This window comes from Camarhynchus parvulus, chromosome Z, assembly GCF_901933205.1.
Source record: "Camarhynchus parvulus chromosome Z, STF_HiC, whole genome shotgun sequence".
NCBI lineage: Eukaryota > Metazoa > Chordata > Aves > Passeriformes > Thraupidae > Camarhynchus > Camarhynchus parvulus.
Window position 1 is genome coordinate 70,007,758 of NC_044601.1, and position 26,261 is coordinate 70,034,018.

The 26,261-nt window shown below is 56.0% G+C and overlaps 2 protein-coding genes across 2 annotated transcripts; both read left to right on the top strand.

Moving 5' to 3' along the window:
- The first annotated feature begins 2,357 nt into the window (after nt 1-2,357).
- On the top strand, nt 2,358-10,258 carry ST8SIA3 (ST8 alpha-N-acetyl-neuraminide alpha-2,8-sialyltransferase 3). Its single transcript, XM_030968616.1, is given in 5 exon segments — nt 2,358-2,509; nt 2,511-2,572; nt 3,615-3,737; nt 5,481-6,038; nt 6,219-10,258. Coding segments are annotated over 5 exon segments (1,143 nt in total). The 5' UTR covers nt 2,358-2,392; the 3' UTR covers nt 6,502-10,258.
- Nucleotides 10,259-13,667: 3,409 nt separating this feature from the next.
- Nucleotides 13,668-23,908, top strand: ONECUT2 (one cut homeobox 2). Its single transcript, XM_030968955.1, is given in 3 exon segments — nt 13,668-14,515; nt 14,518-14,793; nt 23,024-23,908. Coding segments are annotated over 3 exon segments (1,374 nt in total). The 5' UTR covers nt 13,668-13,704; the 3' UTR covers nt 23,311-23,908.
- Nucleotides 23,909-26,261: the final 2,353 nt, after the last annotated feature.

Consider the following 26,261-nt stretch of genomic DNA (forward strand, 5'->3'; position numbering starts at 1 on the left):
AAACACAGGACCAGAGTGCCATCAATGTCCTTGCTCTGGCTGAACTGTCCCCAAAAGAGGTGACACTGCAGTAGTGCTGCTTCTCTTGTTGGTCATGTTGGATGGGGCTTGGAGCAGCCTCGTCCAGTGGAAGGTGTCCATGGCAGGGGCTTAGAACTGAATGGTCTCTCCCAGTCCAGCAGCTGCAAACTCTCCTGCAAGAGAAAAGCCAGGAGAGTGAACGGGACTGTGACACTAGGGCTTCGCAGTCTCTCTCTGGGGTTTATTCCTACCCCCAGCACTCAAGGTCAGAAACTACAACAGACAATATTAAATGTAACAGAACTGATTCCTAAAATATTTAAAGCAAAAGTCTGCAGTTGGTTTATCGTGGGAAGCCTTGGATTCCACTGGGACAACACTATCCATGTTCAAGCTGGGGACATCGTGCACTGGGTGGACAATAAGGGACATCAGGTGACAGCCACATAAAATGCCTATGTCCTGTAGCAAACCGCTGCTATCTCCTGCATTCCCAGCCTTTTCTCTCGCTCCACCAAAGCCACAGGCATCCCACAGCAGTCAGATATAGATCTCAGGCTGTACTCGGGCCCAACTCCCACTGCAGGCAGTAGAACCTCACTGATGCAAGCCCCAGCTCTGCGAGCTCCTCGTGTTGCTGCTCTTCAAAGAGAGCTCCGTGCATGGAGAGCAGTAGGAAATAGCCCAGAGCAAGGACAGGGCTACAAAGACAGGATCTATTATTTATGAGGCACTTCAGTGAACTTGGGGCTTGGAGGCAGAGTGGGCTGGGGGGGGACCTTTGTGAGGGGAAAAATGGAGCTTGAAGAAACACTGAGAGTGATGCAGCATGCAGGGGTCGTGCTCATGAGAGACATCCCTAGGAGTGCAGAAGGCTCTCTTGGAGTTCACATGGGATTCGCTTGGTGGTTTAGAGGGCAGTTTAATGACCCGTGCTCCAAACACCAGGCTTTTAAAGAGCAAGGGGTCTTCTGAGCTGGCTCAGAGCGTGCACTGCCCAGCACAGGCTCCAACAGCTCCGTATGTGCCACCCGGGATCTGCGGTGTCACAGGGAAATGGGAGCTGGGGATGCCATACACCCACTCGGACATGGGGAACCCAGCAGAGGAACAGAGTCCCCAGCAGAGGCACAGGTCCCCAGCAGAGGCACAGGGTCCCCAGCAGAGGCACAGGTCCCCAGCAGAAGCACAGGGTCCCCAGCAGAGGCACAGGGTCCCCAGCAGAGGAACAGGTCCCCAGCAGAGGCACAGGGTCCCCAGCAGAGGCACAGGGTCCCCAGCAAAAGCACAGGGTCCCCAGCAGAGGCACAGGGTCCCCAGCAGAGGAACAGGTCCCCAGCAGAGGCACAGGGTCCCCAGCAGAAGCACAGGGTCCCCAGCAGAGGCACAGGTCCCCAGCAGAGGCACAGGGTCCCCAGCAAAAGCACAGGGTCCCCAGCAGAGGCACAGGGTCCCCAGCAGAGGCACAGGTCCCCAGCAGAGGCACAGGGTCCCCAGCAGAGGAACAGGTCCCCAGCAGAAGCACAGGGTCCCCAGCAGAGGAACAGGTCCCCAGCAGAGGCACAGGGTCCCCAGCAGAGGCACAGGGTCCCCAGCAGAGGAACAGGTCCCCAGCAGAAGCACAGGGTCCCCAGCAGAGGAACAGGTCCCCAGCAGAGGCACAGGGTCCCCAGCAGAGGAACAGGTCCCCAGCAGAGCACAGGGTCCCCAGCAGAGGCACAGGTCCCCAGCAGAGGCACAGGGTCCCCAGCAGAGGCACAGGGTCCCCAGCAGCCTAGGCCCCCCATGGCTGAGCCATGCTCAGCCCTCGTGCATATCTGGGGGCTCCGTGGGGTCCAGGGGGGTCCCTGTGCCTGCCAGACTGGGCCGCACAAGGTTTTGGGGGGTCACTTGGGCAGTGGAAAGGGTAGCCTGGGCACTTTAGGGTTGCTGGGGGAACACTGGGGATGTCAGGGTGGGCACACTGGGGAGGGAACTGCTGTGGAGGAGACCCCGGGGCTGTTGGGGGGTACTGGGGCTTTCCGGGGGGCACTGGGGCTTTTGGGGGCACACTGGCTACGCCGGGGGGAAACCTGGTGTCGTTGGTGGGCACGCTGGGGCCGGGGGTGGCACAGGGCCTTGCCGGGGGCTCGCTGGGCCTGCCGGGAGTCACCGGCGCGCCGGGCTGTGCCCGAGGCCGTCCCGCCGCGGCTGCCGCGGGAGCGGGGGGCCCGTGCGGGGCCGTGCGGGCGCTCCCGGCTGCCATTTCACCGCCCCGTCCCTCCATTTTCCTGCGAGCGCGGCGGAGCCGGCCCGGCCCCGGCCCCGCCGCCGCCCCCAATGTAGCGGCGCGGCCGCCCCGCACCCGCCCAGCCGCGGGGCCGCCTCCGGCATGCGGAGCTGCAAGATGGTGCGGGTGGCCAGCGTGCTGGGGCTCGTCATGCTCAGCGTGGCGCTGCTCATCCTGTCCCTCATCAGCTACGTCTCGCTCAAGAAGGACAACATCTTCGGGGGCGCCCCGCGCCGCCGGCGCCGCCGGGCCCCGCATGTACATGTTCCACGCGGGATTCCGGTGAGGCGCGGCCCGCCATGGCGGCCCCGGGCCCGGCCCGGCCGGGCAGCGAGGGGGCGCGGGAGCGGGGCCGGGGGAGCGCCGGCAGCGGCAGCCGCACGGCCCGGGCTGCGGGGAGGCGGGCGGGGGACGCCGGCACGGCCACGGCGCGGCGGCGGCGCCCGGCGCTCTCCGTGGTGCTGATGGCGGCGGCCGCGGGGGCGGCTCGGGCACGGCCGGTAACGGGCCGCGGGTCTGTGGCGGGGGGTATGTGTGGTTTGTGTGTGCACGTGTGTTGTGTGCTTGCGTGGGCGTCTCTGTGTCTGCGTGGGTGTCCTCATGTGTGCTGCACGCATGTCTCTGTGTCTCCATGTGTCTGCGTGGGTGTCTCCGTGTGTGCCCCCATGTCTGCGCACGGGTGTCTCCATGTGTGTGCATGGGTGTCTCCATGTGTGTGCCTCCATGTGTCTCCATGTTTGTGCGTGGGTGTCTCTGTGTCTCCATGTGTCTCCATGGGTGTGCATGGATGTCTCCGTGTGTGTAAGTTGCTGTCTCTGTGTCTCCATGCATGTACATGTGTGTGCATGGCTGTCTCTGTGTCTCCATGTGTGTACATGTGTGTGCATTGCTGTCTCTGTGACTCCCTGTGTCCCCATGTGCGTGCATGGGTGTCTCTGTGTCTCCATGTGTGTTCATGTGTGTAAATTGCCGTCTCTGTGTCTCCATGTGTGTGCATGTTGTGTGCACGTGTGTGCATGGGTATCTCTGTGCCTCCATATGTGTACATGTGTGTGCATTGCTGTCTCTGTGACTCCATGTGTCCCCGTGTGTGTGCATGTGTGTCTCTGTGTCTCCATGTGTGTTCATGTGTGTAAATTGCTGTCTCTGTGTCTCCATGTGTGTACATGTGTGTGCATGGGTATCTCTGTGTCTCCATATGTGTACATGTGTGTAAATTGCTGTCTCTGTGTCTCCATGTGTGTACACGTATGTAAATTGCTGTCTCTGTGGCTCCACGCGTCCCCATGCGTGTGCATGTTTTGGTGTCTGTGCCCACCTGCAGGTCTCAGTTTGCACTGAAGTTCCTGGACCCCTCGTTCGTCCCCCTCACCAACTCCCTGGGCCAGGAGCTGCAGGACAAGCCCTCCAAGTGGGTGTTCAACCGGAGCGCCTTCGCCCACCAGAGGTGAGCAAGCACCTGGGCACTGCCATGGCCCGGCCGTGCCCCTTCCCAGCTAAGGGAATGCAGCACCCTGCTAAGTGCTCCGAGGAATTTGCCAGCGGCAAGAGACAAAGGCTGAACCAGAGCTTTCCCCCAGACGCTTGCAGCTGTCCCAAAAGACTTGATTATTTCAGAGCAGGACACCAGGCTGCAACACACATTATTGTACTAGAACGTGACCCAGTTTCCTGGTGTGCAAGTGGAATTGTCATTACTCCAGGATATATAGCAGTGGTTTAAGAGTGGGAACATCTGGCCTGTAACAGCCATGAAAGGCTGTGCTCATGGAGGCCCAAGGCACACAGAGAAACTTCCCAGCTGCCGGCAGTTCTGAGCAAGTGCAGTGCTGCTCTGCCTCCAGCTCCGCTCCAGCTGCGGGGGCAGGCACAGAGCTTTGTGCTCTTTATACATACATCTATTTGCTGATTGCATATATTTAGCATTTCTGTAAAAGAAAATAAAACCATGTAGCCATTTAGGACAGCTACTGCCATCTTGGACTGTAATTTTGTCCTGCCAAATGCCCGCTGGTTTAGGGGCTGCCTCGTGGCTCTGCTCACATGTCCCACCTGGGGAGCAGGAATCTGGCTCTGTGGCCAGGCAGGATGGGGCTGCTGCACCTCTCAGTGCAGGGTTTGGGCTTTTCTCCTCCCTTCAGGCCACAGTCCAAGGACAGCAGGACAAGTAATTCCCTTCCAGTGCTGCCACGCCTGCCCTCAGGAGCCGTGGGCTACAGAGGGGAGGTGGCACTTAGTCCCACCTTTTCCCAGGACCTCCCAGGCTGTGTGACAGTGACAGTGGCCCCCCTCGGTGTTGCTCCATCCCTGGCACCAGCAGCTCCTTAAGCCTGTTCCTGTGCTACCCCTCTGATGATTTTAGCTGATGCCTCAAGGAGCTGCCTTTGCACTTGTCTGTCAGCCAGAACCCATAATTAGGGCACCCAGTGGGACTCCATTAATGCTCAGACATTGGAGGATGTGAGCTGGAGGAATGGTTGTTTGTTTTCCATAAACATAAGTAAATAAAGTCCTATTCAGTTTCTAATTTTATGCCCTGCAAGGGAAATTCCCAAGCAGGGTTGTTTTGTTTGCTTTGTAAGTATCCCTAATAACCCTCCTAAAAGTGCTGCTGTGCTTGCCCAAATATGAATTAAGGAACTATATTTGCATAGATGGAGACAGTGACTGTCGCTTGGTTTTGTGATTGGAAGCTTGTTAATGAAAACATAAGTATATATATATATAAATTGTCTCCTGTTAATTCAGTTGGATATCCTGGGTTTGTGGCTGCACCAGGAATGAGAGGCACACACAGCCCCAGCAGAAAGCTGTCCCCACACCGTGTCACAGCCCAGACAGGGCAATGCAGTGCTGGGTGACTGTGCGGGGTGTAATGGGAGCTGCACCCCTAAGCAGCCAATCCCATATTTTAATCCTGACACTATTCCAAGAGGCACAGGCACAGCCTGAGCTGGCATCAGTAGGGACCAGACGGTAAATCCAAGTGGAGCTCTAAGTGAGGAGCCAGCTCCCTCATTCCCATCTATTTATATTGATTTAAAAGCCACTGCACCATGTTGCTCAGGAAACTACTTCAGTACACTTTAAATTTAAAAAAGGAAAAATATAAGTCTAGGTGGAAAACAAATCCACTGCAAAAAAGGGCAATTAGAACTCCTTGTTTTCTGTTATTTTGCTCTTGTTTTAGGCAAGAAATCCTTCAGCATGTTGACGTCATCAAAAACTTTTCTCTGATCAAGAGCAGCGTTCGGATCGGGCAGCTGATGCACTACGATTACTCCAGCCATAAGTATGTGTTCTCCATCAGCAATAACTTCAGGTCTCTTCTTCCTGACGTGTCTCCCATCATGAACAAGCACTACAACATCTGTGCTGTGGTTGGCAACAGCGGGATCCTGACCGGGAGCCAGTGCGGGCAGGAAATTGATAAATCGGATTTTGTCTTTCGCTGCAACTTTGCTCCGACTGAGGCTTTCCAGAAAGATGTTGGAAGGAAAACCAACCTTACCACCTTCAACCCCAGCATCCTGGAGAAGTATTACAACAACCTCTTGACCATTCAGGATCGCAACAACTTCTTTTTAAGTTTGAAAAAGCTCGATGGGGCCATTCTTTGGATCCCCGCTTTTTTCTTCCACACGTCGGCGACAGTCACACGAACACTGGTTGACTTCTTTGTTGAGCACAGAGGGCAGCTAAAGGTCCAGCTGGCTTGGCCAGGAAATATCATGCAGCACGTTAACAGGTGGGTGGGCTTGCCTTGCACTTAACTGGCCAAGTACATCTCCTGACTGATTTTTCCCCTCGTGCCTGATGTGGGAGGCACAGTCTGGCTAGTCAGGACCACTGAAGTTTTGTGGTTGCTTCAGAACAGCTTTCGGCTACTTCTGAGCAGACTGAGCCTGACTCCCTCTTGTCTTCCCAGGTACTGGCGGAACAAGCACCTGTCCCCGAAGCGGCTGAGCACAGGTATCCTCATGTACACCCTGGCCTCAGCCATCTGTGACGAGGTCCACCTGTACGGATTCTGGCCCTTCGCCTTCGACCCCAACACGCGGGAGGACCTCCCGTACCACTACTACGACAAGAAGGGAACCAAGTTCACCACCAAGTGGCAGGAGTCCCACCAGCTGCCTGCAGAGTTCCAGCTGCTCTACAGGATGCACGGTGAAGGACTGGCCAAACTCACCTTGTCGCATTGTGCCTAAGAACCTAAATCTTGAAGTGCCAAACAATTGTCTAAAAAAGTGCCCAAAACCAAATTAAACATTCTTCAGATAGAATTCTAAAAAGGAAACAAACCCACCCTAGAATCTTTTCCATAATTTAAAGATGCTTTTTAGCTACTGCTCATCCAAGGTTTCAGCGTATTTAGCAGTGCAGAAGCTTTTATCATGTTCTGTGGATGCGATTTGTGCAGCTGCAAAGTTGAAACATTTTGCATTTCTAGATAAGCCACTCAGTATGTTTTAATATCTGTTCATATTTTAGCATTCTACTAAACACCCTAAATAATTTTATTGTTCCTTGCCATTAGAGCTAGAAATGCTACTTTTAAAAGGTTTTGCTTCTTTTGTATCTGTTGCTGTCAATAGCTCAGCGTTGCCGTGGCCGATGGAGGAAGCCACTCGGAATTCCAGCGCATTGTCACACGCAAGTTCCTCAGTGTGGATCCTGATTTCCACCGCTTGGGTATTTTCCTATTTACTGAATTTTACATTTTTTAAAGAATAACAAGAAGAAGGTCACAAAGTGGCTCATATCTTAGCTAGGTGTTTATATCACTCTTGGAATACTTCAGTGTTTTAATTCCTTTTGGGACAGATCCTAGTCCAGACTAGACAGACAGAGGCATGTTCATTCCCATCCAGCTGATACCATTCTGTCATTTGATGTTAAACTTAAACCACCACAATACATGGAATTAGGCTTCTCTGGAGACCTATTCGGTGAGAAAAGCCCCAAACCCCATCCCTCTGCTTGGGCAGAGACTGGCAGGATGGGCAAAAATGGAAGCCAGGTGCTGGGATTTTTAAAACCGGTTTTTTGTAGGGAAGTGAGCAGAGCTGGAGTGCAGGGAAGAGCAAATGCCATGACCAAATTTCCCCATTTATGTCTGTAACTCACCAGTCAGACAGCTGGAGTAGTGTCCCCCTTTTCCCATCACCAGCAGCACTCCAAGGCAGACAGGGCAATTGCTTGCTTGGCACCACAGGAAATCCAGCTGTTTGGGGACAGGACAAACAAGAGGGTCACTTACAGCTGGGGACTGTTGGCCATTATGTCTCAGGAAAAAGGAGCCTGGGAAATAACTGGGTTTCTTATGAGTATGCTGGCAAGTATTTAACCATTTTTTACTGTTCTGAGTGAGAACTGACCCCACAATGACAGAAGATGCAAAATCCGGCATTTAAAATGGCACAGGTTAATTTTCCTTAGCTTCTTTACCTGTGATCAGACATAGGAGATGAGGAAGGAGATCTCCAGCACAGCACCCAAGCTGAGCAGCCCAGGCGTGTCCTGGTGCCCACTGTGGCACTGCAGCTCTGCTGGCCCTGCAGCCAGGACGGTTCTCCCCCACACCCCTGGGTGGAGAAGGAGCTGGTGGCTTTCTCCTTCATCTGAATTATCCCACATTTCTCAGCTATGCTTTTCCAAAGGCTGTTTAGGGCTGTGGTGGGGCTTGGATCACCCCCATGCTGCCCCGTGTCCAGAGCTGCCCCAGCCACTGTTGCTGGGGCTCTAGCCAGTCCTGTGCTCCTCACACTTGCTCAGCAGGTTGCAGCTGGAGTGCCTGTGCTCATGGAGTCACAGTGGGGCAGTGGTGATGTCCCCCCAGTGCCAGCAAGGGCTGTGGGATCACTGCCTCTGGGAGCTGTGGGGCTGGCAGTGCCTGGGCACCACTGCAGGGACCCTTGTCCACGTGCTGGAGCACACAGATGGTTTAGCCCCAAACCAGAAATTGCACAGGGAAAGGAGAGCTCTGCTCTGGTCGTTAATGAAGTGCAGGAAGGAATAATTTCTGCTGTTGTTTCCTATGGAGCTGTACAGCAGCCGTGCTGGTCACTGGGGTCCATGGGAAAGCAGTGCCCAGCAACACTAACCCTACTGGCAAAGAGCCTGTGGGTGCAGAAGGGTCACCCCCAACCCTGAGTGACCCTTCTTGGCCTCTCTGAATGCCAGATATTTTTATCAAGAGGCCTTTTACCAGTTTCCTGTGGAGACCCATCATTTCTCCTCAGCAAATGAAAGAAATGAGAACTATTACCATTATAGTGGCATGAAAGCAGGGAGCAGTGTGCTCCATACAGTTTCTGGAACCTCCCATGGTCCTGAAGAGGGGCAGAACCCCTGCCAGTCCTGGGCACAGCCCTGGCATCACCACCACAACTTTCCAAAAGCACAAAGAGGCACCAAATGCAGAGAAGGAAGCACAAAACTGACTGCAAATATTTGGAAATGGGAATACAGAAAAATTATTGACAGAACGCCATATTACATCATTGATTTTTAAGCAAAACTCCCCATCGATGCTCCAGACCCACACTGAACATTTCAGAATCATTGATTTTAATGGGGAGTTCTGCCCCGTGATCGATGGCACAGCACAGCCCAAAGTAAATTGCTTCTTAGTATCAATATTCTTTTGCCCAAGCTTATGCAAGGTGGAAAACCATCTCAAAGTGTGCAGCTTTTGTTTTGCCAGGTGGGGTCTGAGGGAGAGGTGAGGACGGCAGGGGATGGACAAGACAGTGGCTGAGGAGGAGAGGCTCTTTGGGGCTGCCTCTCTCCAGCACAAATGCCTTTGCATTAATAAAAAAGCATCTTTATTATTTATTTAATTGTTATTTACAAGGTGCTGAGGGCTGCCCTCCTTGCTCAGGACAGCCAGTGGCCCCTGCAAGTGGCATCACCGCAGCTGGGCTCTTCCTTCCCTCCCTCTGGCCCCAAACCTTCCCGCATGAATTCCTGATGGTCCAGGGAGAACTCTCCTTCCCATGCCTGAATGTCTAGACAAGCCAGCAGAGCTAATGCAGCGTGATCAATACCTGTAAGTACAAAACATTTGAGGCTCCAAAATCCAGACAAGTCCTCCTGAGCAGCTCCCTCCACTGGGACACCCTGCTTGGCCCTGGGCTGCCAGGACAGTATCCAGTGGCAGCCACATCCCTCTCCAGCCCCTTTGCCAAGGTGCTGGGGGTGTACATAGGACTGGGAATACATTTCCTCTCTTCTTTTATACATCTTGGGTCTCTATTTTTGTTGCTTGCATCTCCTTGGTGAATGGTAGCAAGGCACGTGAAAACAGGCATTTGGCTACCAGGTTTAATTGTAAGACTAAGCCAAAAAGCAAGAGTTTGTGAAAAAGAGCTACTAACTGTGAATGGAGGCTGCAAAAACAGGGCAAATAGGAAAAAGCAGGTTTTCTGTAAATGAATGTGTCTTCATTTCAATGGCTCTACAGTTCAATGCCTGATGGAGTTGTTTTCGATAAAAAAATATAAACTTAAAAAAAAAAAAGAAAAAATGCCATAATTGTAAAAAAGGTTTCATTAGTAAGGGCCATACTAAAAGCACCGTTTATTTTTAAAAGGCTGATGTTCATAAAGGGCCAGGGCACCTCTCAGGTGAGCGGTGGGAAGGACGCTGCAAGCGGACCTGCTCCACGCCCATGACCACGGAGAGCCTTGGGACAGGGGCAGGGGCTGGCACCAGGCTGTGTGTGTCCCCAGCCCGGGGCTGGGGGTTGGCACCAGGCTGTGTGTGTCCCCAGCCCGGGGCTGGAGCGTGCCTGCACAGCACTTGGTGCCCTGGCTCCCCTCGGCACGAGCATCGGGGCTCGGGAGCTCTCAGTGTGATCCCGTGGTGTGACGTGCCTGCAGCATTGACTCATGTGCCATAACCTGATATTGAATGCATTGTTTTTAAATAAAATGGTTTCTTGTGCATTGGGAGTCTGTAAAACTCCACTGCCTCTGCTTCTTCCTTATTATTATTTCCCAAACTGCTCAGGGCCACTGATAGGTTTTACTGGAAAACTTCACCAGAGTAGTTGCCAAAAGTGTTGCTTAATGCTGCCTATATTTAATTATGCAGTGCAACAAGCTTGGTATGATGGATCAAATTCTGCACTCCTGTGAAATACGCGAAGATAAAAAGTGTGGGAATCTGGGCACTGATTGGCTCAGGGTGTTCGCCCATTGAGGTGAATTACATCCCCAGGAACATCTTACAGCCCACTGCTGTTACTTGTTCCAGGTGACCTGCTGCTTGCTCCAGCACTGCACTGTCCTCACTGTCAGGAATTCTGCCGTGTGTCTTTAGGAGTTCACATGAACTCCCAGGACAGAGTCCCTCAGGCTGGCAGGCACAGGAGCAGAGCCATGCCAGATCCTCTGTCTGTGCTGTCTATGTGCTTCCCACCTCTAACACCCACTACAGCTCATATATTTATCCTTGAGACCAGCCTGGCAGAGAGGCAGGGATTTATAGTCCTATAACCCAGTGGGGGTATGGGGATGGGATAGAAAAAATCCTTTCCTTCCTCTCCCACTGGTAAATGTGAGGAAGCCTCTGCTGGCCATGGGTGCTGGGGCTGGAGGGTGCCAGTGGCCAGCATGGGTTGAACCCCCTGCCCCATGTCCAGCTCTGTCCTGAGGGGCTGAAGCTGCTCCCTCTGCAGAGAAGGGGCTTGTGACAGCAGTTTCAAAATGCAAAGAAACCACTTGCAATGTTTGTTTAAAAGCAGGTGAAAATGACACCTGCAGGCCCCGGCCAGCTGCTCTAGAGGAGAGCTCCCTGTGCCTGTGCCATGTCCTGCACTGAGGTGTCACCCTGGAGTCACCCCTTCTTCCCTGCATGGTTTGGGTCAGGTGCCAGGTGCGGGTGCTGCAGGACACCACAGATAACCCCAGAGAACAAAAGAGGAGAGGAATTAAATTTCATATTCCCAGGGGAGCCACAGCCCAAACCAGAGGGATGCTGGGCAAGAAAGCTCAGCCAGGCCAGGTCAATCTCCAGGTTTGTCCCAGCCCACCACCCCTGGACACCCCACCGCTGCCTCTTTGCGGGGAGCAAGGGCACCCGGCTGTGGCAGGGGGAGGCCCGGCTGCAGGCAGACAGGAGAAGGAAAGCTAACAAAGAAACCCCCTCCTCCCTCCCCCAGGAGCAGGGAAAGCCTCTGGCAAAGGCAGCCATGCAGGCAGGGAGCGCTGTCCCGCTGGGCAGCCCAAGCTGGCTGGGCTGGAAGCAGCAGCAGCCACCCGGCCCCCGGCCCTGCTCCTGCCCACCGTGCCCAGCTGCCAGCTCGGCTGCACCTTGTCCTGCCTGTGTGACAAAGGACACCCAGCACCCTCCTGCCTCTGAGGGCAGGCACTGCCCCATCAGATCGGACCCTCGGCTACGGCTGCACCACACAGGCATATTTACACCTTGATTCCCAGGAAGGTTTTGAAATTAACTTGGAAAGAGACCAGACTTAAATACTACGGTGTGTAACAAAACATCCTCAGGGGACACAGCCATCGGGTGCAGGTTTGGAAAGAAAAAGCCAAAGATCTGATGTATTTGTTGGAGAAGGAGAAGGCAAGGCAAGAGAAAAAGAGAGGAAAAGAGAGGAAAAGGGAGGACACAGACACCAGCTCATCTGCGGCACCAGATTCCCATCAGGGTCTGCCCACCCACCCTCCTCCCGCCTGCCCACAGAGGCACCTCCGTCTCAGGAGCGCTGCACTCGCCTCTTTTTTCCCCATATCAACCGCAACTTTTGCCTTCCTTTAGGAAGGACAAAAAGATTTCACGCCTAAGTTGCCCTGAACAAAGGCACCTCACGCCAGAGCTTTCTTTTCTCTCTTCCTTTTTTTTCCCTCACCACAAGCTGGCAGCGGGAGGAGTAGCTGGGGTGCGGGGAACTCCACTTTATACCCCCCTGATAGCGCTAAAAAGCAGCTCAGAAAACACCGTGAGCTCCAGAGACGCTGTGATGGCAGCATGGAAAAAATTGATCATTATCCTTTGGGATGCAATCTGTAGGGAAACTGGGCACTGTCATACACAACGTGTTTGTGAGGAGATACCAGGCGCTCTGGAGAGTGAGTAGCCTGATGATCGAGGGTCCAAAAGGTGACATTTCTCCTCATTTCCCTCTTTTAGTTACTGGAAAGACCCAGTGGAGATGGGACTTTCACAAATACGGAGACGGTTATCAGGGCCGAAATAAGGACGATACAAAACTGAAGGACACTCCAGGCTGCTGTTGCTGCTGCTGATTAAAGGAGCAGGGAGAAGCAGTGAACTGCACAGCTGGGAGCAGCGGGCACAGCCCGACCCGGTGTGTCTTGGCACGGGTGCCCTGCCCGGGCTGTGCCATAGCAGGAAGGTCCCCGCTTGCCAGCTGCATGCCAGGGTGTGCTGTCCCCTCGGGCCCCCGTCCCTGTCCGCTCCCATCCGCGCTGGCCCTGCGCACAGAGCAGCGCTGCCAGCCGCACGCCCTGTGCCCTGCGGAGCTGGCCCTGCCAGCCGCGGGGCTGAGGGGCGGCCCGGGGAACCGGCCCTGCCCTGGGATAAGGGGAGAACGCCTGTCCGTGTGTGTGTGCACCGGGGAGCGGGACCCCTCAGCCATGGGCCAGCGGGGTGGCACGGGGATGGCGTCGTACTCACCATCCACCCCCGGGTGAGGTACGTCCATCGCACCTTATTAATGAGACCGAATTCAGCCGCATTTAAGGCAACCAATAACCAATAACCAACAGCACAGATCAGCGCTGTACCTTGGTTTGCAGCAGCGAACAGGGAGGCAGCAGGGCCGGCTGTGTGCAGCGGGGCCCCGGGAGCCACCGGCTGCGGGCTGGGCTGCCTGACCGGGGGATGCGGAGCCACTTGCCGGGAGGAGAGCCGTGCGGCCGCCGCGCAGCCGGCACCGCGGATCCCCGTGGCGGCGGTACGGGAGGAGCCCCGGCCGCTGCCGGGGCCGGTTCCGGGCCGATCCCGGGAGCTCCCGGTGGCACCGGACGCTACAAAGGCGGCGGAATCTTCAACGGCCCCGCCGTCCCCTCACGTCCCCTCACGGAGGCCACGCCCCCCGACCCTCAGCCCGCCAATGCTCCCGCGCGCCCGCCTTTCCCGCCCTTCCCACCGCCCTCACGCCCTCACGCCCGCCCGCCCGCGGCTCAAGCCCGGCCCTGCGGGCGCGGCCGGGGCGGAGCGGCCCCGGACAGCTCCCGCCGCCCGCAGACGGCGGCGGCGGCGGCGAGGCGAGGACATGGCGCGGGGCCGGCGCGGCGGGCCCGGCTGAGCCGCCGCTGCCTGCGGGGCGGGCGGCCCCGGGCCGCGGCGGCCGCCGCCCCGATGAGCGGATGAGGAGCGGGCGCGGCGGCCGGCGGTGCCTGGGCGGGGAACCGGCTGCGTGCGCCATGAACCCCGAGCTGGCGATGGAGCCGCTGGGCAGCCTGCACGGGGCGGCGGGGCACGAACCGGAGATGATGGGCAGCCCCAGCCCTCACCACGGCGGCCGCAGCGCCGGGCCGCTCCGGGTGCCGCCCCCCCCGCCGCCGCCGCCGCCGCCGCCGCCGCACCAGGAGCTGCCCCCCGCCGCCCGGCCCGCCATGGTGCCCAGCATGGCCTCGCTGCTGGACGGCGCCGCCGAGTACCGGCCCGAGCTCTCCATCCCGCTGCACCACGCCATGAGCGTGCCCTGCGAGGCCTCGCCGCCCGGCATGGGCATGAGCGGCACCTACACCACGCTGACGCCACTCCAGCCCCTGCCGCCCATCTCCGCCGTCTCCGACAAGTTCCACCACCCGCACGCCCACCCGCACGCCCACCACCACCACCACCACCACCAGCGCCTGCCGGGCAGCGCCGGCGGCGGCTTCGCGCTCATGCGGGACGAGCGCGGGCTGCCGGCCGTCAACAGTCTCTACGGGCCCTACAAGGAGGTGCCGGCCGTGGGGCAGAGCCTCTCGCCGCTGGGCAACGGGCTGGGCCCGCTCCCTGGCTCCCAGCAGGGCCTGCACGGCTACGGGCCGCCGGGCCACGACAAGATGCTGAGCCCCAACTTCGAGGCGCACGCGGCGATGCTGGCGCGGGGGGAGCAGCACCTGCCCCGGGGGCTGGGGACGCCCCCGGCCATGCTGCCGCCCCTGAACGGCGCGCACCACCCCGCGCCCCCCGGGCCGCCGCCGCCGCACGGCCCCGCGCTGCCCGCCGGCCGGGAGCGGCCGCCCCCGCCGCCGGCCCGCAGGGGAGCGGCGCGGGGCAGCTGGAGGAGATCAACACCAAGGAGGTGGCACAAAGGATCACGGCGGAGCTGAAGCGCTACAGCATCCCGCAGGCCATCTTCGCCCAACGAGTGCTGTGCCGCTCCCAGGGGACCCTCTCGGACTTGCTGCGGAACCCCAAGCCTTGGAGTAAACTGAAGTCCGGCCGGGAGACGTTCCGCAGGATGTGGAAGTGGCTGCAGGAGCCGGAGTTCCAGAGGATGTCTGCCCTGCGGCTAGCAGGTAAGTGCAAGCCGGTGCCAGGCGGGGAGCGCAGCGCGACCCTCGGAGCGCAGCGCCGAGCGGCCGGCCGGCCCCGCAGCGCGTCCTCCGCCGGCCCGGCCCGGCCGCTTCCCCGCTCCGCCGTGAGCCGCGGGGCTGTGCGGAGCTAGCCGGTCCCCGCCTCCCGCAGCGCCGGCACCGCGCACCCCGGCTGTGTCCTGCGGGGCTGTGAGGGGCTCGGGGGCGGCGGAGGGGCGCGCTCCGCTGCCACCGCCGCGCGGCGGGCCGGGGCTGCTCTCCAGGGCTGGGTGCTGAAGGTGCGCTCTCCGCCCCGCGCTCTCCGTGAGCGCCCCTCCTGCGGCTGCCGGCGCTGCCGGGCGCACCGAGGGGTGGCCGGGCGGGGGCTCCGCGTCCCGGGACAGGCGGGGCCGGTGGGAGCGGGCGGGGGCCGGACCCCGCGCAGCCCCGGCGGCCCCGGCCCGGCCGCATTGTCCGCGGAGGGCGCGCGGGCGCCCCTTGGCGCGGTCGCGGGGCGCCGCAGCCCCCATTGTTCTGCGGGGGCCGCGGGGGGGGCGCGGGCAGCGACCCCCGGTACCGACCCCGGCAGCGCCCGCACCCGCGGGGAGCGGGACAGACCCAGCGAGAGCTGTCCCTGCCGTGAGGCCGTGCGGGGTGCGCCCGCGGCGCCGTGGGTACCCGGAGGTGGCTTCCCGGCCGGTCCCGCGCGGGTGCGGACCGGGCCCCGCCGTGGAGCACGGTCCCGGGGCTCCCGGGGCTGCCTTCCCGCTCCCCGGGAATCCCACGGCCCTGTACGGGGGTGTAGAAGGACACGGGGGACTGTGGCACGGGCAGACACGCGTGGGACAAACCGCAGCATGGGGCGGGGGTCCAGTGGCCGGGGCGCTCTGCTCTGACAGCGACTAAAATCCCGGGATATTTGTGCCACCGAGTCCGCCCTTCTTTTATTTCAGTTGATCCCGACGACGGCAGATGGTTTCCCAGCGGGCAGGTACACAGCAGGTTGTTCCCAGGGCTGCCCGCCTTGCCGGCCCAGCCGGAGGGGTCTGAGGGGCCCCGGGGGTCTCTGGGGTGGGGAAATGGGCACAGGCAGTTCCCGCACGAGGGGCAGCTGCCGGGAGAGGCTGGGATGCGGCGGAGCAGGGCGAACAGGAGCCGCGCATGATTGATGGCCTTAATCCCTGGCCGACCTCTAACCAGAGGTGCTGCGGGTTAAACACCCACGGCCTGGGGTCTCCAGAACCCCCGTGGAGAGTGCTCGGGCTTTGCCGGGATGCGGGGCAGTCCCGCTTCGGGAGAGGGACGCTGATCCCCTGCTCGGCTCTAACGCCGACTGCAAACTCGTCTGTCCCTTCCAGCAGCCGCGGGCAGCCGGCTCTTCTGTGCTTGCAGCCAAAGGAAGGTGCCGGGGTCTGACACGGGCGTCAGAGGGACACAAGGGGTTCGGGTTTTTTGCCGAGCACGCGGTGATGTCGCCTTCACAAACAAACGTGTGTCGAGAGGGAAATCGATGCAGATAATGTTTAGAAGATTAAAAGAGCATTAATGCTGGCAACAGGAGCATCAACGCGTGGACCCAGTTTTCATTGATCTGGAACCTGAGCCGGCTCATTTCCAGTAACGTGGCTGGTGCTTTTCCTTCCCAGCACTGGTCCCGGGTGGGGGTTCCCTGTGGAGCCCTGCATATAGAGCAGAAAATCAGGAATCACAGCTGCATGCAGAGTTATGCCTGTAGAATTCTGGGTCTCTGCTTTACCAGGCCCCCTGAATGCCTCTGCATCCAGGAATAAAGTTTGGAGAGAGCTCAGGTGCTAAGTGGCCATGGACTCCCCATGGAGCGGGAAAGACCTTTGCAAATTACCTTTCCCTTCAGGAAATCGATTATTTTAATTTCCTTTTATTACCACGTGTGAATATGCGGCCCCATTGCCTCAGTGCTTCCTTCTTCCCCTTCGCTCGCTTGCTTAAATCCCTCTGAGCATGGGGAAAAAGCCACAAGTATTTCAGGTTTTTAAAAACAAAAAATACCCACCGGGTAGCCACCCCAAGTGGGGTGCAAATCTGTCCTTGAAGGGAAATCCCCCTCTCCCTGTGGGAGCCGTAGCAATGCGGGTGTGCTTAGTATTTTTTTCTTATTATAGAAGATATATAGCGTTGTCTATCCTATTCGAACCTAATCCAATTTAATGTTATTATTTCTGTGCTTATTGTCTTTTCTCGGGGGTCTTTAGGACTCCTCGGCCGGGGGCGGCGCTGGGGGTTCTGTGCGGGCAGGACGGGCTGTGCGGGGCAGTTCCGCGGGTGCTCCGCGGGCACAGCGCCCTGCCGGGCTCCCCGTGCCCGTGCCTGGCTGCGGCTGCCCCGGGAGAGCGGCGCCGCCCTCGGGACCCTCCCTGCTCCCTCCCTCGCCGCCGCGGGAAGGTTCCGGCAAAGCCCCGAACGGACAATCCCGAAATTTCTGCGGGCTCAGCAGGGCGCTCCGCCGCCTGTTTGCCTTCTGCGGTGCCTTGTTGATGACTGAACACTTTTGTACCGAAACACCGTCAGCGGCTCATTCGTGCGGAGCTGCCCGGTGCCCGCTCCGCGCTCTGCCCTGTCAGTACCCTGGAGAGCGGCGGAGAGGGACAGGAGCCGGGCGGGCGCGGCAGCGAGGCCGCGGGGCAGGCGGCGGCCGCGGGGTCCCCCTGGGCGCGGCGAGCCGTGGGTGGCGGTACCAGGAGTGGGCGCTGGCACTGTCACATCCCAGGGCTGAGCCCCCGCACCGCCGAGTGCCCCAGGCCAAGGAGAGCGGGCTTAGAGTGAGGAGTGGGCTGTGGCACTTGTCCGCCCATCCTCTGCCCCTTTGTGCCCTACCAAATGTTTCTTCCCTGGATTGAGATTATTTTGTTGTCTGCATCCCCAGCTAAAAATTGAGGCATGACAACATCTGTATCAGGCACGTTAACTATTTATAAAGCTATTTCTTAGCGTTGAACTAAATGTACAGGTATGTAAAGGTTCTTTGAAAGGTGCTTAGTGGCTTGAAATATTGGTGCTCTCTTCAGCTATAGATTAGTGGTTGTGTTTGAACAATCCATGCGGTAAATTGTGGTGCTGGCTGATAAATTGTATTTCTCGTGTACCAACTTTCCAAAATAATCCCCTGCCCCAGCTCTTTGTTCCACATCATTTCTGAAGGCATTTCTGCCACACAGAAATCTGAATCCTGTTTTTGCAAAGCAAACGAGTTTTATCGGTTTCTTGATTATTTGATGAAGTTCATTCTGAGTACATTCTAGATTAAATGCGTTTCTGTATTACGTCCCCTGCTCATCATGTGTTACTCATTCTGAAGCTGTTCTTCACTATTTCCTTAGAATATTTTCCCCCAGCATCTTTTTTTTTCCCTGTATCTCTTGCCCATCACTGTTTGAACTGAAATATCCCAAACTCAAGTATTCCTCTCCAGCTGAAAATTGCCACAATTTATTTATGGTGAGGAATGCGTAGAGGGGAGAACATTTTTGCCAACAGGATTATTTCCCAGTAACTGGTGTCGGTTCTTCCCACCCTCTGTAGGAGCGTTTTTGCTCGGCACCGTGGCCCCGGGTGCTCATCCTTGATGCTCCTCCCTGGTATTATTCACAAATCCTTGTCCTGGATGTTGCTGCCATCCAGCAGTTGCAGGAGCTTTTCCTTCCCTCCCAATTAGCCATTACAGGGAGATGACAAGCTTCCTGCAGTCCCCAACACGGCTGTGCCGAGCTCTGAGCGCTAGGGCACAGCCTGCTCATCAGAGCAGCTCCCCTGGAGCTGCCTTCATGGGGCTCTGCAGGTGTGCAGAGAATGGAGCTCAGAGGGAAGGCAGGCCTGAAAGGGACTGCAGGCATCACTTGTCCTGACAGCCTGCCCCTTTCTTCAGGATCTCCAGAGGGGGGTTTTTTACCTAAGCAATCTCTTCCAGGGCTTACAGGTACAAAAAACCCCTTAATGACTGGCCTTAATCTCACTTTTTGTCTTTTAAACCCTTTGCTTCTCATCTTATCCCCACTAGACACAGCGAAGAAGAGCACTCCCTTCCCTGTGATAGCAATCTGTTCGTATTTAAGGCTCCCATCCTGTCTCCTGTCTTCCCTGGAAAAAGCCCATCATACCTGGGCAATGAATATGCAGGGAAAGCACTATATCCAGCGGGACAGATAATACATCTCTTTTTCTGAGGTAAAAGATTTTGTATCCAGCTCTATCAATCTTGCAGACTTTTACATAAAAGGCTCTCTGATTTATAGAGGGGTTTGCACACAGAAATCATACCAAACAGACTAATCTCAAATGGGTTTGGTGATAACATCAGCCAGACAACTCGCTGATGGCAGAGAGAAATGCAATCAAAAAAGAAATTGGAGCGTTTTGGGGTTGTTTGGGGGTTTTGAGCTATAAAATCAAACTGCTCCGCTGTGAAAAAAGGGACTCAAACCACTGGTAAATGCTGCTCAGAGGAATTATTAGACAAGCGCTAGAGGCTGGCAGGTTCCCAAAACGCAAATTGTCTCCAAGACCAAAATATCTCTCAGTAAGCAGGGAACATATTTATGAGCAGCGGTGATTTTCCAGCAGTTCTCATCCCCTCATAATGGGATGGGAGCACGAGGCATTAAGCTTTGGCAAGCAGCACGGGGCTGCAGGAGGTGAAGGGAGAGCAGAGGAGGTCTCCTTGGAGGGCTTCCCACACACCTTCTCCTCTGTGTTGAGAGGGAAACATCAGGTGGGGTACCAAGAGAGCACCTCCCTGGCTGGAAACAGCCAGCTGTGAACATCTTAGAGCACTGTAGGAACCCTGGATGTCCAAACAGGGAACACCTCACCGTTATAATGGATGAGCAAGCAGCTCTTCCCTGGAAGAACAGAATTAACTTTGTGCTACACATCCAATCTGTTTTTCTGGATAAATGCCATCAAGGGCATTCCTAGGGTTTCAAAAATTAGGAGTTTGGTGTGTGTGCAGCAGCAGGGATGAGCAGCACTGGCTGGCCAGCCCGACAATGTGATTATTTGCATCTTCATTCTGATTGCTCCTTGTTCCATAATGATTTTGTACACAGCGGAGTACTTAACCTAATTTGTATTGATCTCAATCGCTCTCATTCGTGCATACTTAATTCAGAGAGGTAATCAAATTGATTTCTGAGGCCTAGTTTTTAAAAGATTGTAGTAACAGGGATATACAAGGGGTTGCTTTAAGTGAATCACAGCAAAAGAAAAACATTTTAAATCTTTAGAAAATGTTTTGATGGTCATTTCATTGTGTTCAGTATTACCAGAGTAATTACATTTCCCTCACATTGAGTCCTCTCCAAAATCGAATAGAGGAGCAGTTTTAGTTCCATCAGACAGATAACTGGGTTTGGGTGACTTTGCACCCACACAAACTGCACAGGCAGGATCAATATTCACCACTTGTCCTTAGGAACAATGGGGACTGAGGACATACTGCTGGATTGAGGGAACATACTGCTGAGGACATACTGCTGGATTGGTCTGTGCTTGGCTCCTTCTTAGCCCCTGCTCTTTGTTTTGTGGCTGCACAGTCACTTTTGCTGTTAGTTAAAGCACCCAGGGCCAGGAGGCACAGGAGCTGGGTTGTGATGTCTCCAGTGTCCCAGCAAGTATCCCGCTCCTCCCGGGGCTGCTCGGGCACTGCTCCACCCCTGGGACCTCTCCTGGGCCTCTTCCTCCCTCTGATGCTGGTGACCCTCGTGTCCTCATCTCTGTCTCCCTCCTAGGAGCTGAGGGAGGCCCTGGAGAGTCCCTGCCCCGTGCCTGAGGGCTCACAGGGGGGATTGAGCTGAGCACTAGAGCTTTTAGGTGTTTTTCAGGATTTGTGGCTGTTTGGAATGCCTGGGCTGGCTAGGTTCCTCTCCTGTGGGGAAGAAAATGGAAAATCAGAGTCATTGTTGCAGAAAGTCAGGCAAATGAACTATGAGTAGGGAAATTCAGTCTGATGATACTCAGGGTGTCAGGATGCAGGGTCGGGTCCCTGCATCCTCTTAATGCCCTTCAAGTCATGGGGCTCCACTTTGGTCCATGCTGAGGGAAGCAGCAGTGACCCCAATTCTGAGCAGTTCCTGTGTTGTTTCTATTGAAGAGCATCTTTAATCCAATGCAGAAGAAAAATCTTATCTTTTATATTTTTATGTATATTTTTATCCACAGTTATGGCTTTCAGTTCTTGCTGGTTGTCCATTTTCTTCCATAGGATGTGTTCAGGTTTAACCACAGCTAATAAATCAAATTGTGCTTAGAATCCAGATGGTCTCTTCTCTTCCCTCTGCTGTTAAAACCTTTCTCTTTCTTCCCGGAAAATCACTTGATTTTATTAGAGTGCTCACCCCATTTTTCTCTGCTGAGAGATGCACGTCAGGTGCAGCGTTTGCCTTTGTGGGGCCTTTTCAAGAGCAAACTCAACAGTTCAAGGAAAGTATTTACTGAATGCATCAAAAAGCACATACCTCTGCATTATTTATTATCAGATACCAATAACTGTAAAACGCAGAGTATCTCAGGACATAAATTAGTGATGGTAGGAAACACTCCACTCGTCCCAGTGTCCCGGAACCGATTAGGAGCTGCAGCAAAGATGCTGCTGCTCATCATGTCCCCAGCGCCAGGGACATCACCTCGTGGATTCCGGACACGTGGCCAAGTGAACCCAGCTTAACATCTGCTTTTTCAGCTCTGACAGGCAGCTGGATGTTATCTGTGCAGTGTCAGGGGTGCAGTCAGAGAGCCTAAACTCTTCCCTCCTGCTCCTCTGGGATAATGGCCTCGGAGAGGTGAGTCTGGCCACTGGGGCCGGGGCAGGCTCACCCTGATGCTCACAGGAGCATCCCTGCTGCTTCCTGCTGCCTCAGAGAGGCGAGTCTGGACACTGGGGCCGGGGCAGGCTCACCCTGATGCTCACAGGAGCATCCCTGCTGCTTCCTGCTGCCTCAGAGAGGCGAGTCTGGACACTGGGGCCGGGGCAGGCTCACCCTGATGCTCCCAGGGGCATCCCTGCTGCTTCCTGCTGCCTCAGAGAGGCGAGTCTGGCCACTGGGGCCGGGGCAGGCTCACCCTGATGCTCCCAGGGGCATCCCTGCTGCTTCCTGCTGCCGTGGCTGTGCTGGGAACGTTCACCACAGCCCTTGTCTGGTTCCATCCCGACTCTCAGGACCAGCCTTCTCTTGTGCTTTGGGATACTTTGAGGTCTGACATTCACCTCCCGCCCAGAGGCAGCTCGGCTGCAGCCACTGGAATTTGGCAGCTGGGAGGGGTCGGGGTCAGGCACTCCAAGAAAACACCCCAGTCTCCTGCAGAAATGCAGTGAGGTCCTGCCCCTGCACGGAAGGAGACAGTCAGTGCCACAGTGGCTGACACACAGGTACAGCCCTGACTGGGTTAATCACAGACATTGCCACAGTCTGACTTTTACTTTTGGGCCAGCTTCATTTCACGTTCCAGACCTGCAGAATTATTTAACAGGGCTGCTTAAAACCCGCCCGCTTATCAATTCTCTGGGCTCATTTTGTCCCAGCACATTACCTAACCATGTCAACATATGGATTTTCTCTCTGTGCCCGCTGCAGACGGCCTGGGCAGGCTATTTTTAAGTGTGGGTGTGCTCCGGCAGCGGTATTGGTTTCAGCACTTGCTGTTCTCTCTCTGCTAATAAATACAGAGCAGCTATTAATACGAATGGGGTTTAGGATCCATTAGCAGGGCTCAGCGATGGCCCAGCACTGCTGCCCTGCGTGACCTGAGCTCTGAGGCTCTCACCCTCGGGACATGCCCCAGGAAGGGGACAGGGATGGGAGCGGTGCCCTGGGGTGCTGGCACTGCCGGGGAGGAGCAGGGCAGGGCCAGGTGAGCCAGTGCCTGCCCTGGGAGGCCAAGGAGGTCCATGGTGCTTTTTCCCCTTGGTGCTCACACAAAGTTGCTGCTACCAGAGCTTTGACTGGGGTTTGCTTTGGGCTGTTTAAAGGGACTAAAGTAACGTACAGCTGTTATTCCCGGCTATTGAGAGGTATTGGGGATAGAAAAGCAATGCAGCCCAGTGGATTTCTCTGGGAGCCCTCCGGTCCCATGTGCCAGCGTGGTGCTGGCTCAGCTGGTGACATTGCCTGCGCCGTGTGACAGTGCCTGCCATCGGGGTGGCTGGCGGGCTCTGTGGGCACCACCCTGACACTTTCTCTCTGTCTCTGCCACCCCCTCCCAGCCTGCAAACGCAAAGAGCAAGAGCCCAACAAAGAGCGGAACAACTCCCAGAAGAAATCCCGCCTGGTTTTCACGGACCTCCAGCGCCGAACGCTTTTCGCCATCTTCAAGGAGAACAAGCGTCCCTCCAAAGAAATGCAGATCACCATCTCCCAGCAGCTGGGCCTGGAGCTCACCACCGTCAGCAACTTCTTCATGAACGCGCGCCGGCGCAGCCTGGAGAAGTGGCAGGACGACCTGAGCTCCGGGGGCTCCTCCTCGGCCCCCAGCACCTGCACCAAGGCGTGAGGGGCGCGGCACGGCCGGCACAGCGCGGAGAGAGAGAGCGGCCCCGCAGCGCGGCCCCGCGCCCGTGACTAAAGCACAATCCCCGCAACCAAGCCCAGCCCAGCTGGTCCCATTCCTACGGCTTCTCTCAGTCTTAGCAGGCGCAGGCTCCACTTTAACCCTCTCTCCACACAATACTATGCTCAGGACGGGCGAAGCAGGTCTGAAACGTAGGGGAGCCGTTCTTGAGCCAGGTTTCTCCTGAGCCCCGTGTTTCCGTGGCCGACCCGGCAGCCTCCCGTGCCCGGCGCCTGCCGTGCGCTGGCCACACCACCCTGCGGCCGCACAACAACGGAGCACAAAGTTGGATACTAAAAACCCAAGACCCTGTTTTTAAACTCAGGCATGGTTTTTTGTTAAGTGTTTTGGGGAAAGATCAGATTTAAGGTTTTTTGGTCGGTTTTTTAGTTTAATTTAATCAGCTTGTTCTTGGATCAGAAAAGTTCAGTTCTCTTGAGCTCAAAGTATCAAGCACAAAGCCGGTGGCTACAGCCACGGCCCGGCCCTGGGCTGCCCAGGGAGGCTGTGCCAGCTGCAGCCTGACATCCCCGGAACACCGCACGAGCCTCAAGCACAGCTGGCAGTTCCTCACAAGCTCTGTGCTTGTACCTAATGCACACTCAGGAGGTCGATGGAACTGCTACAGTTCATGGAGCAAACACATTGTTTTGGAAGACTTAGATTAATTTACATTATTACATCCTTTTTAGTTTCTGGGAACCTGGTTTCTCCCCGGCAACGGCTGTTACCGAAACCTTTTCAGCGTTCAGTGTATTTTTGTTCATTTTATCAGTATTTTATGGTACTTTCAAGCAGGAAAAGAAACAGAAACAAGCCCTTCAGATGCCACTGACCGTTTCAGATGTGCCGCGTTTAGCTCTATCGCATCCCTAAGTTCCTTTTCCCTGCCAGCTCCCCGAGCCAGCAGGAACACAGCACACCAAAGAGACAGGATTTCTGCAAGCCAAAGATGTTTATACCTTGCCATTTCTCCTTGTGGCCGCTGGTGCGGGTGGTTGGCCGGCGCCGGGGCAGCCTGGCGAGCCGCACGCCCTCTCCCCAGCTCCGTGCAGCGGAGCCGCCCTGGCGGCGGCCGCCGGCTGCTGACCGGCCTGGGCTCCGCCACAGACACTTGAGACTTTTTTTATGTACTACTTAATCGAAACCAAAGAAACGTTTTCTGCACCTACTTCTTCTGCAACAAACTGTTCCATTGAAAGATAAAATAAAAAAATTTAAAAAAAACAACAAGGAAGCATGTCAGGAAGCAAACGAGTCCCACACTGTGTTCTACAAACATCTCGGACATTTTCGGAAGCGGATCTCAAAGAAAGGGTTGACAAGAATGAGAACAAAGCAAAGCCAGTACAATTGCTGCTTCATTTGACAACTCAAGTCCTCTTAAAGTTGAAGATTGTCTTTAATTTGTGCCTATGCAGTTTTTTCAAAAGAACAAGGAACAGAGCAACCAAAACCTCAACAGCTACAATACCAAAGATGAGGATTCTCACTACTTGTGTTTCAGTTTGTTTCTCCTCTTGCACGACTAATGCACATAACCCCACTGATCTCTGGACAGGTAACCACTCGTGAGTCTCTGTGCAGCCAGAAGGGTGGGTTCCTTTGTGTTTTCCCTCTTTCTGCCCCACATGGTACCTCTCTGAGAGCTGCGTGGACTCCAAGTGCAGGATGTTGGGATACTACCCTGGTGCAGCTCCTCCCTCCAGGAAACACTCGTGGGTTGGCTGTGGCTTGTGTGTTGGTCTCCTGTGTGTCTGGAGCCGTGGACAGCCACCCTCCTGCGTGTGACATCGGTCCTGTGACCTCCACCCTTCTATCTCCTCCCCAGGGATAAAACTTGCAATATGTGTGTTCCCATCTCTGTCACTGTGAGCGCTGAGCAGCGCCACAGCCCGGCTCCAAACCTCCACCTGAACCAAACCCAAGTGTTCAGCAGTTCCTGGGGCACTTCAGGAGCTACTGACATATTAGTCTTGTATTGGTGTTTGATCCAGGTCATGATGATCCAGATCATGACATGTCCAAATTTGTCCTCAGAGCTGGAGCACATCTTGCTCCTCTCTGCCATTAAACAAGGGCTTCATTTTAACTGCTTCACACAGCTGCTGCAGTCACTTGCCAATTAAAGTAGAAAAAAACCCAAGAAGCCTCATCTGCTCAGGACAAGAAAAGTTTCTGGAAAGCAAATTCAGGATCCTCACAGCTAAATTGACAGCACGTGCCTGCTCTGGGGATCAAAGGATCCTTTGGCAGATTCCAAAGAGATTTGGAGAATCCTTGTAGCCAGACATGGAATAAAGTTGCCAAAAATGGTCCCAATCTGTGTGGATGTATCCTGAGGGCTTCTCACCCAAATGCCAGATGTTTGAGTGCAGAGTTTGGAGCCAGCAGGCTGTGGAGCAGGGCCCAGCTGAAGTTTCACTTTCATTCCCACCTGAGTGTCCATCAGACCAGCCCCTGGTGCATTTTGAACTCGGCATTGCCCTCAGGGGAGCTGTGTCATGCTGAAGTGTCCCCTGCAGTCTGCAGTGGCAGGGGATGGCACAGGACCAGTGAAAACCCCAGTGCTCCTTCCTCAGCTGCCCTTCCTGCAGTGAGAGGCCAGGGAGGTGCATTGTATCCCACAGGGAATGAGCCCAGGCATCCTCTGGGCGTGTGGGACACCTCAGTGAGGCCCACCTCACCTGAGGGACACTCCCCTGAGGGACACTCCCCTGAGGGACATCCAGATGGCCCCGGCTCTGCCTCCCACCTTCCCCAGAGGCAGAGGCAGCTGCCCACAGCTTCTGGTGGAGCCTGGGAGCAAAGACCTGGGCTTTTTGCTCCTGCTCAGAGCTCATCCAATAGCCCCAGCAAAGGGAGTTTAGGTCAGGCACTGAATTACTTACAAA